A 15,691-nucleotide genomic window follows, 5' to 3' on the forward strand; every position below is an offset into this window, starting at 1 on the left:
GGGAGGGGAAGGAGAAGAAGGAGGGAGGGCTCCGGCGCCATCTTGAGCCGCCGCCTCCATGTTGGGGCTGTGGGGCTGAGGCGGCTCCGGGGCGGGGAAAGGGGCTGGGCCGGCGCTTGGAGCCGCCTCCGAGGTACAACGGGCGGAAGGGGTTCGGTGTGGAGCCGGTGGGGTGGGAGGGAGGGATGGGGGACGTTCCTTATGGCGTTGGGGGGGTCCCGGTGTGGGGTCCCGGTGTGGGGTCCCGATGTGGGGTCCCGGTGTGGGGTCTTTTGTGAGGTGTTAATGGGGGTCTGCCGCCGTCAAAGAGCACATTTGTTACAGTTAACATTGGGTTTAATGTAAACCTCCATATTTTACCTCACAATTCCCCCCTTTGAGAGCCGCAGGTTACACAGAGACCCTGTGAGGGGGCAGCGGCTCTGGGGTTGCCTCAGGCTACAAATGCAACCATTACCGCAAGCGAATCCATTCACCGCAGCGAATCCAGAGGTAATTCCCCATGGATTTGGTGCAAAATGTTCTCTCTTGCCGTATTTTGGCCGATTTGTGCCCATTTTGCCGCTCCGATCTGGGGTTATCGTGGTACAAACGCTGAGGGCAAGGTAAAGGCAAAAGGGTTGGCAATGATAGGGAATCACGGAATGGTTTGGGATGGGAAGGATCCATTCCCAGCCCTCCACTGGAGCAGCTTCCTCCAAGCCCCATGATCCCTTATCCAGGGATGGGGCATCCAAACCTTCTCCATTCAACCCATCCCCAGCCCTTTTCCCTTGGCACAGCATGAGACTAAGAGTCCTGAAGTAATTAATAGTTGATGCTAAGCACTTAACAGCTGAATTAACTAAAACCATGCCTGTGTTAGCAGCTTATTCTCAGCCTAAAGCCCAAGCCCAGCTAAAAGGAGGAGGACCTTGAAGGTGGAGGTGGGTATCCATCCACCATGGAATCCAAGGGGCTGACCTGGTGTCACCTTCCTGCCCTTCTCCATGCTAAACACCCCCACGAGCCCCATCTGCCCCTCACACACACTTGTTCCAGCTCCATCTCCTCTCTGTCTCCACAGCATTGATGTGCCATGCACTGGGATGCACTGGGATCAACTGGGATCCACTGGGATCCACTGGGATCAACTGGGATTCACTGGGATCCACTGGGATGGCTCCATGCAGGCCTCAGCCCCACAGCAGCACACACAGCGAGCGCAGGCGGCTGTGATTGGTCAGGGAGGCGGCGTCATCGGTTGCTAGGCAGATGGAGCTGGAGCAGGGTGGGGCCAACAGGGGGCGGAGCTTCCGGGGAGGAGGGAGGTGATTGGAGGAGAAAGGGAAGGGGGCGGGGCCTCGAAAGTGAAAGCAAACGAGAGGGTACTGGTGTGGACTGGTGAGTGCCGCAGGGTGCTGGGGCTGTACTGGGAGCACTGGTGTGGACTGGTGAGTGCCGCAGGGTGCTGGGGCTGTACTGGGAGCACTGGTGTGGACTGGTGAGTGCTGCAGGGTGCCGGGGCTGTACTGGGAGCACTGGTGTGGACTGGTGAGTGCTGCAGGGTGCTGGGGTTCTACTGGGAGCACTGGTGTGGACTGGTGAGTGCTGCAGGGTGCTGGGGCTGTACTGGGAGCACTGATCCTGACCGTTGCTCACCCCATTTGTGCCCACAGCGTGCTGAGGCTCCAGACTGGGACTGAGTCATCTGTACTGGGAGCGCACTGGTCCATACTGGTTCCCCACCATGGCTCTGCCGCCCGCCCTGGCCACAGCCTGGTCGCTGCTGCTGCTCCTGGATGCGGTGCTGGTGACCGGGTGGCTGTGCCACAGCTCTTGGCCTTGGTGTGGGTCCAGTGGTGCCTGTTGGGTGCTGCCTGCGTGGCCCTGGCGTTGGCCGTGTTGGGTGAGTGATGGAGGGGCTGGGGGGGGGTCAGGGTGGGCTTGGGGCTGGTGGTGCTGAGCATCAGCCATCCGTGGCCATGCAGGGGAGGTGGCTGGGCCCTACTGCACCGGGAAGGCTCTGGAGGCCATCGGGAGCAGGGATGGAATCACTGGTGTCGCGCTCGGCAGGGTCCTGGGCACACATCAGCCAGAGGGATCAGCATTTATGGGGCAGGAGAAGCTCCAGGTTCAATCCCTGCTCATTCCCAGCAGCACTCGGTGAAGCAGCAGCACAAAGAAGAGGGGCAGCAGCAAGAAGAAGCCTCCGGTTGCAGCTCATCCAGCCCATGCAGGAGTTAAGTAGGAAGCTCTGCAGGGAGGAGAGGAAGAGACACCCAGGGCTACCTCCCTGTGCCCACAGAGCCCTGGGGGGGGGCTCGGTATCCCCCTGCATCCCATGGAGGCTCCATGCAGGAGCTGGGGCCACCCCATCCGTACCCCCTGGTGCCAGCTCGTACCTGGTGCTGAGCTGGCAGAGCCCATGGCCATGCCTGCAAGAGAAAGAGCCGTGAGCAGCCAAGACCCCTCCTTTTCCATCTGTTCCTCCTATGGGGGCTGAGGATTGGGAAGCCGGAGGCACGGGACCAGCACGGTGCTGGATGTGCCCCCGGTGCTCACCTGGGGTCGCGCTGTTGCCATCCCTGTTCTTCCCTGCAGAGAGGCAGAGCCATCAGCAGCCCTATGGGGCTGGTCAGGGCTCCCATTCAGCAGCTCCTGCCCTGCCTCCCTCCCTGCATGCGGGGCCTTACCCGCTCTGAGCTTCCAGAGGAGCACCCCGATGATGGTGATGGCCACGAGCACCACGGCAGCCACCGCCAGCAGGATGCTGAGCAGGTCAGAGTGCGGCTCTGCAGGAAGAGCAGGAGGATGAGGAGCTGGCAAGGGGGAACCCCCCCCACCGTGCGCGGCCCCCCCAGGGCTCACCCAGAGCATAGAGGCCGGGTTGGAGGAGGCTGGCGTGTTCCACCCGGCACCGGAACCTGTCCTTGTCGCCGGGGTGGGCCTCGATGGAGGCCCACGTGTAGTAGGTGCCGTCGCTGTTGGGGGCGAGGCCGCCCCATTGGGTGTCCTGGTCCCGCACCTCGCCGTCCTTGAGCCAGCTGAGCACGATGGGCCGCGGGTAGAAGCCGTGAGCGCGGCAGGTCAAGGTCAGGATCCCGTCCTCCTGCTCCTTCCCTGACACTCGCACCGTGGGGGACACTGGGAATGGGATGGATGGGGAGGGATCAGAGCAGGCGCCCACAGCCCCCAAAGGGAGCGTGTCCTGGGCTGCATCCAAAGGAGCGTGAGCAGCAGGGTGAGGGCTGATCCTGCCCCTCTGCTCTGGGCAGAGCTCACTGGGAGCTGTGCGTGCGGTGCTGGGTCCTCAGCATGAACAGGGCATGGGATGGTTGGGACAAGCCCAGAGGAGACAAGAGGATGAGCAGGGACTGGAGCAGCTCCTGTATGGAGATAGGCTGGGAACGTTGGGGCTGTTCAGCCTGGAGAAGAGAAGCTGCGTGGAGACCTCATAGTGTGTGAAGGGGGTTTGGGATGGTGGGGATGGACTCTTCATTAGGGCCTGCAGTGATGGGACAAGGGGTAACGGGTGCAAACTGAAGCATTGGAAGGTTAGGTTGGGTCTGAGGAGGAAGTTCTTGACTGAGGCACTGGAATGGGTTGCCCAGGGAGGTGTTCGAGGCCAGGTTGGACGATGCCTTTGGTGCCTTGGTTTAATGTGAGGGGTTGGAACTGGAGGCTCTCAAGGTCCTTTCCAACCCAACCCATTCTGTGGCCCCCATGTCCCCATCTCACCCTCACCTCTCCTCTCCAGCTCCAGCTGCCCATAGCGCACGTATTTCTTCAGCCTCTCCCCACAGATGTTCTCCAGGTAGTTCTTCAAGGTCTCAGCTATGCTCTCATCCTGTTCCCACTTCCTCTTGGTGGCCTCTGCCTCTGGAACCGCCGGGATGAACGTCATGTTGTCCATGTCGAAGGTGATGAAGTCCTTCCCATCATAGCCGACCTGAGTGTACCCCTTGGTGCTCCCATCGTCCAGGAGGTCACAGCCAGACATGTACTGCAGTGTATGAGCCCCTGCACCAACACTGGTGAGATGGGACTGCCCCACACAGCCCATCCCAGCCCCACAGAGCCCCCTCCAGCCCCATGCCAGCCCCATGAAGTGCCATCCCTGCCCCACACTCACTCCCGCTCTGGTTGTAGCGATCCCGCAGAGTGTTGAGGCCATCGTAGGACAACTGCTGGATTGTCTGTGCAATCTCAGTCACTCTATCCCAGTATTCCTGACCCACATTGTCCTCAATCCACTGTGTCCGGGGCTGACATCGCTTGCTGTCACTGTTGTAGTGCACAAAGAGGTTCCCGTCCATATATCCCATTGCCTGGAACCGGGGAATCCCCGGGCTGGGGTCTGACACGGTGACAAACAAGTACTGCAGGGAATGGAGCACTGCAGGGACACAGGGGTGAGGGTGACCTGGGGTCCAGAGCAGGGTGATGGGGATGGGACTGATAGGGGGGTACAGGGGGTCCCTGTGCCCGTGCTCACCTCTCGCCCCCCCTCCGAGGCCGCAGAGCAGCAGGAGCCCCACGGCAGAGCCTGGCCCCATCGCGCTCCTCCGCTGAGCACTGAGCCCAGAGCCCAGAGCTTGGGCACCAGCAGCAGCCTCCTGCTCCGCTATTGGCTCTGCCCCGAGCCACCCACCAATGAGAAACCAGGACTGCTCGTGACGTCACCGGTTGCTGGCAGATCCCACTTGTCGAGCTTGCGAAACGGAAACGAACTTTCCTGGGAAACCCCAATTCTGGGTGTGATAAGATCCCTGGTAAGGAAAAGGCATCGTGGGGACATGGGGATATAGGACATGGGGAGATAGGGATATGGGACATGAGGGTCATGGGGATATAGGGACATAGGACATGGGGAGATGGAGATATTGGGATATAGGGACATGTGGATATGGGACAGGAGGGTCTTGGGGATATAGGGACATAAGACATGGGGAGATAGGGATATGGAACATGAGGGTCATGGGGATATAGGGACTTAGGACATGGGGAGATAGGGATATGGAACATGAGGGTCATGGGGATATAGAGACATAAGACATGGGGAGATGGAGATATTGGGATATACGACATGTGGATATGGGACAGGAAGGTCATGGGGATATAGGGATATGGGCATAGGAGATAAGGGGAGATGGGACATGGGAATCTGCCCCTCACCCCCCACATCTCCCACCCTCCCCAATGGCTCCTGCCCTCCCAGTCCCGAGCACCGAGGCCCCCATCAGCCCGGCCACGATCGTGCAGCGCCGTTGGTCGGGACGCAGCAGCGACAGGAGGCGTCTGGAGCCATCGGGGGTGCCCCGGGAGGGCAGCGAGGAGCTGGAGGTGATGTGGGGCTGATGGGGGGGTGAGGATGATGATGGGAGGTCCCGGCCCCATAGCGGGTGCTGAGGGTGCTGCTGTCCCACAGCCATGGTGCTGGGTGCAGATGGGGGTCACCAAGACGCTGCTGCTCATCACCCACTGCCCCCGGCTCCTGGCCAGGGTCAACCGCACCGTGAGGCTGGGCCCGGCCGTGGGGCAGTGAGGACATGGAGCTGGGGCCCTGCTATGGGATGGGGACACCGGGAGCATCCGGATGCCCCCAGCAATGGGGAATGGTGAGGACACGGATGTGGTTCCCTGCTATGGGATGGGGACACCGGGAGCATCCGGATGCCCCCAGCAATGGGGGGCAGTGATTGGCAATAAAGCCGTGAATACCTGGGCCTGGTGATGTTCCACCATTACTCCCATTGATGCCCCCCCAAAAGGCTTAAGGGGATCCCCCCCCATGAGATTGGTACCCCCCAAAGAAGCACCATTGAAGTGGGAGGGGGTCATTTATTGCCCCCCAAATAGGTCTTCATTGTAGACAATCTGTGTGCGCTTGTCCCTGTGGGAGCCCTTTGCGCTGTTCTTCACCGCTATGGGGGGAACAAGAAGAAATGGGGGTCAGGGGCAAAGCGAGGACCCCATTGTCACCCCATGGGGGGGTTATGGGGTCCGTAGGCCCCATAGGACCCTCCAGAGCCCCCCAACACTCACCCAGGGACCCCCACAATGACTTCCCAGTGGCTGCATCCAGCAGTGGCTGCTTCCGGGCAATGCTGACTTTGAGCTGCACATCCTGGACCACGGCCCCATTCAACTGGAAGGGGTAAGGGGGGGTCAGCCCCCCAAAACCCCCCATAGGGAGCCCCACACACCCCCACGGGCCCCAAATCCCCCCCCCCCACCTCGGCAATGGCCTGGTCCGCTGACTCCATCTTCTCATAGGTGACAAAGGCGCAGCTGGGGAGGGAGGGGTTACATCAGGACACGCCCTCTTTGACCACGCCCACACAACCAGCCCCGCCCTCTTAGCCCCTCCCACTCCCTTTAGCCCCGCCCCCTTGAAGGGAGGCAACTCACTTATAGCCAATGGGGTTGACGCTTGACCCCGCCCCTTCCCTTTAGCCCCGCCCCCTTGAAGGGAGACAATTCATAGCCAATGGGGTTGATGCTTGGCCCCTCCCCTTTCCTTTAGCCCCGCCCCTTAAAGGGAAACAACTCATAGCCAATGGGGTTGAAGCTTGGCCCCGCCCCTTTCCTTTAGCCCCGCCCCTTAAAGGGAAACACCTCACAGCCCATGGGGTTGAAGCTTGGCCCCGCCCCTTTCCTTTAGCCCCGCTCCTTAAAGGGAGACAACTCACTTATAGCCAATGGGGTTGAAGCTTGGCCCCTCCCCTTTCCCATAGCCTCTTTTATCAATGGGCCCCCCCACCCATTCATCACAAGCCACGCCCCCCCAGGCCCCGCCCACTTCCTGGGGGTGTCCATGGCCAGGTCAATGATGGCTCCGAAGGGGCTGAACGCTCCACGCAGCAGCTCCGGGCTCAGCTCCACCCCATGCACGTACAAAGTGTTCCCCTTCCGGGGGGGGCGGCGCTCAGGGAACGAGTCCGACCCTGGGGGGGGGGGGAAATGGGGTGAGGGACCCCCAAAAACACCCCCCTTGGGACACCCCCCCCTTCACACCCCCCCCGTACTTCGGAATGGTCCATCCCGATCCCGGCTCCGCTCCTCTGGCTCTGGGTCCTGCTCCCAATCCAGGCGCCGCTCCCCCCGCTCGGGGGGGTCCCCCCTGGAGCTCGACCCCCCCTCGGAGTCCCGCAGCCTCTCACTGGCACTCACAAAGCTGGGGGATGGGACCCCAATGAATGGGGGGGTCCAACATCAATGGGAGGGGGAGACCCCAACTTATTGGAGGGGCACCATTTACCTCTCATAGAGCGACTTCCTCTGTGGTCGACGTGACTAAAGGGGGGGACACGGTGATGGGGGGACCCCCATGATGTGGGGGACCCCCCCCAGCACCCAAACCCCCCCCCCCCAGGTACCTCCTGGGTGTCATCATCAGCCGAGATGCTGCGTTGGAAGGGCTGGAAGGTCGGGATCGGGCCCTTCTCGGGGTCCTATGGGGTACCCAAGGTAATGAGGCCCCCGCAATGGGGTTTGGGGTCCCTTGGGGGGGGGGGTCCCCACCTTGAGTTTGCCCTCGAGGGTCCGGGACCGTTTGAACCCCGAGTTCTTGGTCTCGGCTTTGATGGCGCTGATGGCCCCCGACTTCACCAGCAGCTTTGCCTGCTCCGTGGCCATGGCTGTGTCCAGGGGGGGCTGATCCGATAGGGCTATGGGGGGGTCACACACACACAGACCCCTATGGGGACCCCCAAGTGTGGGACACCCCAACCCCCCCCACCCCATTGAACACCAAAATCCCCCTTGGGAGCCCCCAAATCCACCCCTAAGAACCCCCAAATAAACAGGTTTGGGGGGGGGGGGGGGTAAAGCAGCCCCTTGAGCTCCATAGGGCCCCAAAATGAGCCCAAATGCACCCCCCCCATCTCACATCGTTTGATCCCCCCCTGCCCGCTGGGTCCGGCCGCATTCTGCTGCTTCTTCAGTGCCAACAGCGCCTTCTTCTGTTGGAGGGGGGAACAGGGGGGTCAGGGGCACCCCAGCACCCAGAGACCCCATAGAGACCCCCCAAACCCCAGAGACCCCATAGAGACCCCCCGAACCCCATAGAGGCCCCTAATACCCTATAAAGACCCCACAGAGACCCCTCCAAACCCGATGGAGACCCTATAGAGACACATAGGGATGCATAGAGGCTCCCCAGACCCCACAGACACCCCCATAGCCCTCCATTAACCCCTCCAGCCCCCCCCGTAGCCCTTAATAAGACCCCACACCCTCCATAGACGCCCCCATAACACCCAATAAGACCCCATAACCCCCCCTTGGGTCTCCATAGACCCTTTATCACCCCTCATAACCCCCAATAAGACCCCATAGCCCCCCTATAGCCGCCCTATAGCCCCCCATAACCCCCCACCTTCTTCCTCAGCTTCGCGAACCGCTTCTGCAGCGCCTCCTCCTCCTCCGTGAGCCCCGGGGGCAGCGCCAGCATCGCGGGGGGACCCGGGGGTACGGGTAGGACCGGGGGTACAGGTAGAACGGGGGGTACCGGTAGGACCGGGGGGTACCGGTAGGATCGGGGGGTACCGGTAGGACCGGGGGGGTACCGGTAGGACCGGGGGGTACAGGTAGGATCGGGGGTACCGGTAGGACCGGGGGTACCGGTGGAACCGGGGGTACCGTAGAACGGGGGGTACAGGTAGAAATGGGGGTACCGGTAGGATCGGGGGGTACCGGTAGGACCGGGGGTACCGGTAGGATCGGGGGGTACCGGTAGGATCGGGGGTAACGGTAGGATCGGGGGGTACCGGTAGGACCGGGGGTACCGGTAGGACCGGGGGTACCGGTAGGACCGGGGGTACCGGTAGGATCGGGGGGTACCGGTAGGACCGGGGGGTACCGGTAGAACGGGGGGTACCGGTAGGACCGGGGGTACAGGTAGGATCGGGGGGTACCGGTAGGACCGGGGGTACCGGTAGGATCGGGGGTACAGGTAGGATCGGGGGGTACCGGTAGGATCGGGGGTACCGGTAGGATCGGGGGTACCGGTAGAACGGGGGTACCGGTAGGATCGGGGGGTACCGGTAGGATCGGGGGGTACCGGTAGGACCGGGGGTACCGACAGGCCCAGGCGGCAGCACGGATGGAGTCCACGCCTTCCTACAGCGCACCGCGCCACTTCCCTCTCATTTGCATAACCTGCCTAGCGACGGCCGCCGATTGGCTGGGCGTGGGCCGGGCTGCACGCTGATTGGCGGAGAGAAAGTGAAAGCGCGGGGAACGCGCAAACGCCTCCGCCAGGATGCCCCGGGTACTTCCGGTCCGGCCTCCCGGTACTTCCGCCCTGCAGCGAGGGCAGGGGAAGAGTGGTTCCGGGGCATGGTGTCAGCGTGCAGGGCACATCCGTGAACCGGTGGGAGGGCATAAATTGCCCCCTAAACACCCCAAAATATAATGAAATACCCCCAAAATCCCACAAACCCACCCCAAAATACACTGAAATACCCCCAAACATTAAAATACCCCCAAAATTCCATAGAAATACACCGAAATACCACCAAAATACCTCCAAAACACACTGAAATACCCCAAAACATACTAAAATAACCTTAAATCACTCAAAACCACCCCCAAATACCACTACACTACCCACTAAACCCCTTCGCAGGGCATTCAGGTCCTTTTTAGGGCCGTTTTGGGTCAAACTGGGCTGATTTGTGCTATTTTGGGGGGCAATTCAAGGTAGTTTTGGGTAATTCCATTGAATCCCACCTTAGTTTACAATTAAAGGCCCATTGGCATAGGGACCGCTCCCAGTGGAGCATCCCAACCTTTCCCCCCATTCACCCCATCCCAGCAGAGGGAGGAATCTTCCTTTGATCCCATCTCCACTCCCCCTTTAAAGCCCATTCCCATTATCCCATCCCTCAATCCAGGTTTTCGAGGCTCTTTTCCAAGGACACCCAAAGGCAGAAGCTGTTTATTAGGAGGGAAGTGCCAGGGATGGCTCCTAACGGTTGGATTTGGCCACACGCTCCAGCTCATCCTTCTTCTTGATGGCATAAGAGTTGGAAGAGCCCTGGAAGGAAGGGATCAAGGTTGGAGATGGGGGGGTCCATACATCCCCATTCCCAATGGGAATGTGACAACGGTGATCCCTGCATCCCATCCTCCTCACCTTGGCAGCATTGATGAGCTCATCCGCCAAGCACTCTGCAATGGTCTTGATGTTGCGGAACGCGGCTTCCCGGGCGCCGGTGCACAGCAGCCAAATGGCCTAATGGGAAAGGTGGGAATTAGGGATGGAAAAGGGGATGTTGGGATGCATAGAGTGACATTCCCTAAAGGAAAAGGTGGGAATTAGGGATGGAAAAGGGGATGTGGGGGTGCATGGAGCAACATTCCCTAAAGGAAAAGGTGGGAATTAGGGATGGAAAGGGCATGTGGGGATGTTGGGATGCAGGGAGCCAAATGGCCCAAAGGAAAAGAGGAGAATTAGGGATGGAAAAGGGAATGTTGGGATGCAAGGGGTGGGGAGCCAAATTGCCTAATGGAAAAGACGGGAATTAGGGATGGAAAAGGGGATGTTGGGACTCAGGAATCCAAATGGCCTAAGGGAAAAGACGGGAATTAGGGATGGAAAAGGGGATGTTGGGACTCAGGAATCCAAATGGCCTAAAGGAAAAGATGAGAATTAGGGATGGAAAAGGAGATGTTGGGACTCAGGAATCCAAATGGCCTAATGGAAAAGCTGGGAATTAGGGATGGAGAAGGGGACACAAAGGGGGGGCATCCATAGGGTACCTGATTGACACGGCGCAGGGGGGACACATCCACAGCCTGCCTCCGGACTGTGCCCGCACGGCCAATCCGGGTCGAGTCTTCCCGAGGGCCAGAATTGATGATGGCATTGACCAGGACCTGCAGCGGGTTCTGCAATGGGATAAAGGGGGGATCAGCACAAGAGGGGATATGGGGATGGAAAGGGGATATGGGAACCCCATGGGCACCTCTCCGGTGAGCAGGTGGATGATCTCGAAGGCGTGCTTGACGATGCGCACGGTCATGAGCTTCTTCCCGTTATTCCTGCCGTGCATCATCATGGAGTTGGTGAGCCGCTCCACAATGGGACACTGGGCTTTGCGGAAGCGCTTGGCCGCGTAGCGCCCGGCGCTGTGGGGTAAGTACTTGGCATACTTCTCCTTGACAGCAATGTAATCCTATAGAGGGAAAGAAAGGGAAGGGGATCGAAGTGCAAAGGGATTCCCAACAGTGGGAATGCCATGGGAAGGGTTGGGACCCCCCCTCGCTGGTACCTGTAAGGAGATGTCGTTGATCTGGACGTCATCCGTGCTCCACTTCCCAAAGAGTTTGATGTCTGGGGTCTCGGTCACGGCTGGAGCTGTCTCCCAGTCGGACATGCTGGGAATGTGGATGGGAAAGGGAGGGGGGGTTAGGGGGTGCAGCCTCAGACCCCAAAGATGGGGGGGGAGGAGCAAATCCCATCAATGAGGGGAAAGGAAGTGCCAATGAGGGGCATGGAGGTGGGATGAATAGGATAGGGAATGGGTCCCCCCAGGACAGGGATGAGCCCCTCAATTCCCAGCTTATAGCCCCATAGACACCGCATAGCCTCCCATGTCCTCCCCTCAGCCCCATAGATACCCTACAGAGCCGCATTCCTCCCCCCCCCCAGCTCCAGAGACACCCCATAGAGCCCCATTTCCCCCCCTCAGCCCTATGGACATCCCATAGAGCCCCATTTCCCACCCCCCCAGCCCCACAGACACCCACTTCCCCTACTCAACCCCATGGACACCCCATAGAGCCCCATTTCCCCCCCTCAGCCCCATAGACACCCCATAGAGCCCCATTCCCCCCCCCTCAGCCCCATAGACACCCCATAGAGCCCCATTCTCCCCCCTCAGCCCCATAGACACCCCATAGAGCCCCATTCCCCCCCCTCAGCCCCATAGACACCCCATAGAGCCCCATTCCCCCCCCTCAGCCCCATAGACACCCCATAGAGCCCCATTCCCCCCCCCTCAGCCCCATAGACACTCCATAGAGCCCCATTTCCCCCCCCTCAGCCCCATAGACACTCCATAGAGCCCCATGTCCCCCCCTCAGCCCCATAGACACCCCATAGAGCCCCATTCCCCTCCCTCAGCCCCATAGACACCCCATAGAGCCCCATGTCCCCCCCTCAGCCCCATAGACACCCCATAGAGCCCCATGTCCCCCCCTCAGCCCCATAGACACCCCATAGAGCCCCATTCCCCTCCCTCAGCCCCATAGACACCCCATAGAGCCCCATGTCCCCCCCTCAGCCCCATAGACACCCCATAGAGCCCCATTCCCCTCCCTCAGCCCCATAGACACTCCATAGAGCCCCATGTCCCCCCCTCAGCCCCATAGACACCCCATAGAGCCCCATTCCCCTCCCTCAGCCCCATAGACACCCCATAGAGCCCCATGTCCCCCCCTCAGCCCCATAGACACCCCATAGAGCCCCATTTCCCCCCCCTCAGCCCCATAGACACCCCATAGAGCCCCATTTCCCCCCCCTCAGCCCCATAGACACCCCATAGAGCCCCATGTCCCCCCCTCAGCCCCATAGACACCCCATAGAGCCCCATAGAAACCCCATTTCCCCTCACATGGCAGCTCCGGCGGCGGCTCGGGCCTACTGAAAGGCCGCAGAAGGGGTTTCCCTGCCTCTTATCCAAGGGCTCACTTCCGGTCACGCATGCGCAAAGCAGAAGAGCTCCCCTCCTCAGGACTTTAAGCATGCGCAGTGAGACAGTGAAGCCTTGCCGCCATGTTTGTTGAGGGTGAGTGCCCAAATGGGGCCTGTGGGGCACAGGGAGAGGCCATTGGGGGCAGAGGGGGCACAAAGGGGCACAAAGGGGGCACAAAGGGGGCTCAAAGGGGGCACAAAGGGGGCTCAAAGGGGGCTCAAAGGGGGCTCAAAGGGGGGACGGTGGCGTTCGGGGCCGGGGGGGAACCACAGAGACCCCAAACCCTGCTCCGGCCCCTCTGCGGCCCGTGATTGGCGAGGCCGTCCCGCGTCCACCAATCAGATCTCGAATTGCGGCTTACGTCATCGGGTGCCAGGCAGATCCGTGGGATGGGAGAAATCAAACGGAGACGGGGGGGGGGACGGACGACACCATAGGGGGACATAGGGGACCCCCCGTGCCCCCCCCGCCCCACATCCCGGTGCCGAGCCCCATTGTCACCACCACCACAAGGCCATGGAGCATCTTTATTGTCACCAGCACCGTGTGTGTGTGTCCGTGTCCCCCCCCGGGGGTGAATGGTACCGCCGGGGGGGGGGGACCATCCGGATGTCACCACTGGGAGGAGTGTGGGGGGGTCCTCAGATGCTGCCTGCAATGGGGACACACACATGGGGGGGCAGCAGAACAGGGGGGGGTCTATGGGGACATGGGGGGGACTTGGCCTTACCTGTGGGGTAGGTGTCACCGTCCAGGGGGGTGTAACCTGCAAAGGGGGTGAATGGGGGGGGGGGGGTGTGAGAGGAGGGTCCGTGTCACCCCCAAAGCACTGTCCCTGTCCCCATGGCCTCACCCAGTGCCGGTGCTGGTGCCCGGTAGCGATGGAGCCCAATGGCAAAGACCCCGATCCCCAACAGCATCACCATGGTGGCCGCTACCACCTTCACCAGCAGCACAGGGGACAACCCATGACCTGGACACACACACACACAACACCGTGAGCTGATGTCACCCCCACAATGGGGTGACAAGGAAACACCCCCCCCAGACTCACCCCAGTCCACCAAGAGGGGTTGGTCCAGGCTCGGGTGCTGCACGGAGCAGGTGAAGGTGTCCCCATGGGCCGGGGCTGCCAGGAGCCTGAGCTGGGTCTGGTAGGTGAGGTCCCCATTGGGGACAATGGGGGGGGGGTCCTCATCGGGGGTCACCAGGTCCCCATTGTGCAGCCACAGGACGGTGACGTCCGGGGGGTAGAAGCCCCACACGTGGCAGGTGAGGAGCAGGGGGACCAAGGGGTCCCCCGAGGATGAGGAGGTGATGAGGACCTGGGGGGGGGCTGCGGGGAAGGGAGGGCATTGACTGGCTCCATTGACCACAACAATTGACCACCTCCATTGACCATCCCCTTTTAATGCCCCATTGACCGTCCCCATTGACCATCCCCATTGACATCCCCATAGACTGTCCCCATTGATCACCCCCATTGCCCATCCTCATTCATTGTCCCCATTGACCATCCCCATTCAATGTCCCTCTTGACAATCCCCATTGACCATCCACATTGACCATCCCCTTTCAATGTCCCCATTGACCTTCCCCATTGACATCCCCATTGACATCCCCATAGACTGTCCCCATTGACCACCCCCATTGCCCATCCTCATTCATTGTCCCCATTGACCATCCCCATTCAATGTCCCCACTGACCACCCCCACTGACCACCCCCATTGAACGTCCCCATTGACCATCCCCTTTCAATGTCCTCATTGACCATCCCCACTGACCATCTCCATTGCCCACCCCCATTGCCCCCCCGTTTCCCCCCCTGCACCCACCGCTGCCCAGCCCGCTGATGCTGTGGGGCAGCAGGCGCCTGCAGGCCTGCTCCCTCTGCTCCATCCTCTTCCTCCAGGCCGGATCCATGCTCAGTCCCTGGGCCACGTACTCAGCGAGGTTCTGGAGCATCCCCACGGTGCAGGACACGGCCTGGCCGGAGCTGCCGGGCTCGGAGCACACCAGTGGGGCCCCATTGAAGCCCAGTGTGAAGCTGGGGACGGAGCCGTTGGGAGCCAGGGCGCAGGAGCCCCAGAGCTGCACCACGAAGGCGGCTGCGGAGGGGACATGGGGGAAGCTCTGGGGGTGAGCTCTGCCTGCAGCCCCCCCCTGCATCCATGCATCCCAATGCACCTGCATCCATGCATCCCAATGCACCTCCATGCATCCCAATGCACCTGCATCCATGCATCCTAATGCACCTCCATGTGTCCCAATGCACCTGCATCCATGCATCCCAATGCACCTCCATGTGTCCCAATGCACCTGCATCCATGCATCCCAATGCACCTCCATTCGTCCCAATGCACCCCCATTTGTCCCCATCCCTCCACCCATCCCAATGCACCTCCATCCATGCACCCCAATGCACCTCCATGCGTCCCAATGCACCTCCATCCATCCCCATCCCTATATCCATCCCCATTCCCATCAATCCCAACCCCTCCAGCCCCCGAAATCATCACTTGGGGACCCCCAGGGCTGAGCCCCCCAAGACCGTCCCCAATGTCCCATAGGGCTGGGCCCCCCCAAACCATTCCCAATGTCCCATAGGGCTGGGCCCCCCCAAACCATCCCCAATGTCCCATAGGCCTGGCCCCCCCCCCCCCCATTCACCCCCAAATCCCCCTCTTCCAGCCCCTACCTGCCCCCTGGCCCCCCAGCACCAGCCCCAGCAGCAGCAGCAACATCTCTGGGTCCTGCTGGGGGCCTCCTGCTCCCCCCCCCACCCCGGGGCCCTGCCCCACATCCGTGGGTCACTGGGCAAGGGGAGTGACCCATGCGTGGGACAGCCAATGAGAGCCCGTGTTGGGTGCGCGTCATCAGTTGCCAGGGCAGACGATGCTGGCGGCAGCCACCGTCGGGACATCGCGTTAGCCATGGGGGGTGATGGACATGGGGGGACAAGGAGGGAGCGGGATGGGGATGGGGAATGGGACTGGGATCGGGA

General features: G+C 61.0%; 4 protein-coding genes and 1 long non-coding RNA gene across 9 annotated transcripts; 1 reads left to right on the forward strand and 4 right to left on the reverse strand.

Moving 5' to 3' along the window:
* The first annotated feature begins 28 nt into the window (after nucleotides 1-28).
* Nucleotides 29-5,707, forward strand: LOC101881445 (uncharacterized). The gene is made up of 7 exons (XR_004550645.1): nucleotides 29-133; nucleotides 390-492; nucleotides 1,659-1,888; nucleotides 2,140-4,016; nucleotides 4,497-4,754; nucleotides 5,201-5,325; nucleotides 5,411-5,707. It is a non-coding gene; the product is annotated as an uncharacterized lncRNA (long non-coding RNA).
* Nucleotides 2,074-4,894, reverse strand: LOC101876022 (class I histocompatibility antigen, F10 alpha chain-like). 5 transcript variants are annotated; one of them, XM_034073581.1, is made up of 8 exons: nucleotides 4,478-4,890; nucleotides 4,115-4,378; nucleotides 3,727-4,002; nucleotides 2,851-3,126; nucleotides 2,676-2,774; nucleotides 2,545-2,605; nucleotides 2,385-2,417; nucleotides 2,074-2,236 (listed from the first exon to the last, which is right to left on the reverse strand). In XM_034073581.1, exons 1-8 carry the CDS (start codon nucleotides 4,536-4,538, stop codon nucleotides 2,203-2,205), a joined length of 1,104 nt encoding a protein of 367 aa, XP_033929472.1. In that variant the 5' UTR covers nucleotides 4,539-4,890; the 3' UTR covers nucleotides 2,074-2,202. The 5 variants fall into 5 exon arrangements, with proteins under 5 accessions (XP_033929472.1, XP_033929470.1, XP_033929469.1 ...); XM_034073582.1 differs by having other exon boundaries at nucleotides 2,083-2,236; nucleotides 2,545-2,577; nucleotides 4,478-4,888; XM_034073579.1 differs by having other exon boundaries at nucleotides 2,385-2,577; nucleotides 4,478-4,892.
* Nucleotides 5,708-5,803: 96 nt separating the features above from the next.
* On the reverse strand, nucleotides 5,804-8,519 carry NELFE (negative elongation factor complex member E). The gene is made up of 10 exons (XM_034073584.1): nucleotides 8,363-8,519; nucleotides 7,874-7,946; nucleotides 7,507-7,652; nucleotides 7,362-7,436; nucleotides 7,244-7,278; nucleotides 7,011-7,159; nucleotides 6,785-6,929; nucleotides 6,219-6,273; nucleotides 6,028-6,130; nucleotides 5,804-5,906 (listed from the first exon to the last, which is right to left on the reverse strand). Exons 1-10 carry the CDS (start codon nucleotides 8,435-8,437, stop codon nucleotides 5,824-5,826), a joined length of 939 nt encoding a protein of 312 aa, XP_033929475.1. The 5' UTR covers nucleotides 8,438-8,519; the 3' UTR covers nucleotides 5,804-5,823.
* A 1,375-nt stretch (nucleotides 8,520-9,894) lies between these two features.
* On the reverse strand, nucleotides 9,895-12,709 carry RPS5 (ribosomal protein S5). The gene is made up of 6 exons (XM_034073593.1): nucleotides 12,606-12,709; nucleotides 11,262-11,367; nucleotides 10,956-11,165; nucleotides 10,750-10,878; nucleotides 10,124-10,222; nucleotides 9,895-10,024 (listed from the first exon to the last, which is right to left on the reverse strand). The coding sequence occupies exons 2-6, from the start codon at nucleotides 11,364-11,366 to the stop codon at nucleotides 9,956-9,958; spliced, it is 612 nt and encodes a 203-aa protein (XP_033929484.1). The 5' UTR covers nucleotide 11,367; nucleotides 12,606-12,709; the 3' UTR covers nucleotides 9,895-9,955.
* A 490-nt stretch (nucleotides 12,710-13,199) lies between these two features.
* On the reverse strand, nucleotides 13,200-15,477 carry LOC117438128 (HLA class II histocompatibility antigen, DM beta chain-like). The gene is made up of 6 exons (XM_034073590.1): nucleotides 15,386-15,477; nucleotides 14,523-14,795; nucleotides 13,741-14,022; nucleotides 13,540-13,659; nucleotides 13,417-13,452; nucleotides 13,200-13,338 (listed from the first exon to the last, which is right to left on the reverse strand). Exons 1-6 carry the CDS (start codon nucleotides 15,429-15,431, stop codon nucleotides 13,328-13,330), a joined length of 768 nt encoding a protein of 255 aa, XP_033929481.1. The 5' UTR covers nucleotides 15,432-15,477; the 3' UTR covers nucleotides 13,200-13,327.
* Between the last annotated feature and the right edge of the window lie 214 nt (nucleotides 15,478-15,691).

The sequence above is a fragment of the Melopsittacus undulatus genome (genome assembly GCF_012275295.1).
Source record: "Melopsittacus undulatus isolate bMelUnd1 chromosome 28 unlocalized genomic scaffold, bMelUnd1.mat.Z SUPER_28_unloc_1, whole genome shotgun sequence".
Taxonomy (NCBI): domain Eukaryota; kingdom Metazoa; phylum Chordata; class Aves; order Psittaciformes; family Psittaculidae; genus Melopsittacus; species Melopsittacus undulatus.

Coding starts and splice junctions, on each gene's coding strand:
- LOC101876022 (XM_034073578.1), bottom strand. CDS start 4,538: ATGGGGCCAGGCTCTGCCGTGGGGCTCCTGCTGCTCTGCGGCCTCGGA. Junction 2,775..2,850: donor ACCCGGCCTCTATGCTCTGG/GTGAGCCCTGGG, acceptor CTCTTCCTGCAG/AGCCGCACTCTGACCTGCTC. Junction 2,418..2,544: donor TGGCAACAGCGCGACCCCAG/GTGAGCACCGGG, acceptor TTTCTCTTGCAG/GCATGGCCATGGGCTCTGCC.
- NELFE (XM_034073584.1), bottom strand. CDS start 8,437: ATGCTGGCGCTGCCCCCGGGGCTCACGGAGGAGGAGGAGGCGCTGCAG. Junction 7,160..7,243: donor AGGAAGTCGCTCTATGAGAG/GTAAATGGTGCC, acceptor CCCATCCCCCAG/CTTTGTGAGTGCCAGTGAGA. Junction 6,274..6,784: donor GCCATGGACACCCCCAGGAA/GTGGGCGGGGCC, acceptor CTCCCTCCCCAG/CTGCGCCTTTGTCACCTATG.
- RPS5 (XM_034073593.1), bottom strand. CDS start 11,366: ATGTCCGACTGGGAGACAGCTCCAGCCGTGACCGAGACCCCAGACATC. Junction 10,879..10,955: donor TCCACCTGCTCACCGGAGAG/GTGCCCATGGGG, acceptor ATCCCATTGCAG/AACCCGCTGCAGGTCCTGGT. Junction 10,223..10,749: donor CCCTGCGCCGTGTCAATCAG/GTACCCTATGGA, acceptor CTTTCCCATTAG/GCCATTTGGCTGCTGTGCAC.
- LOC117438128 (XM_034073590.1), bottom strand. CDS start 15,431: ATGTTGCTGCTGCTGCTGGGGCTGGTGCTGGGGGGCCAGGGGGCAG. Junction 14,796..15,385: donor GCTGGGGGGCCAGGGGGCAG/GTAGGGGCTGGA, acceptor TCCCCTCCGCAG/CCGCCTTCGTGGTGCAGCTC. Junction 13,453..13,539: donor GGCACCAGCACCGGCACTGG/GTGAGGCCATGG, acceptor CCCCCTTTGCAG/GTTACACCCCCCTGGACGGT.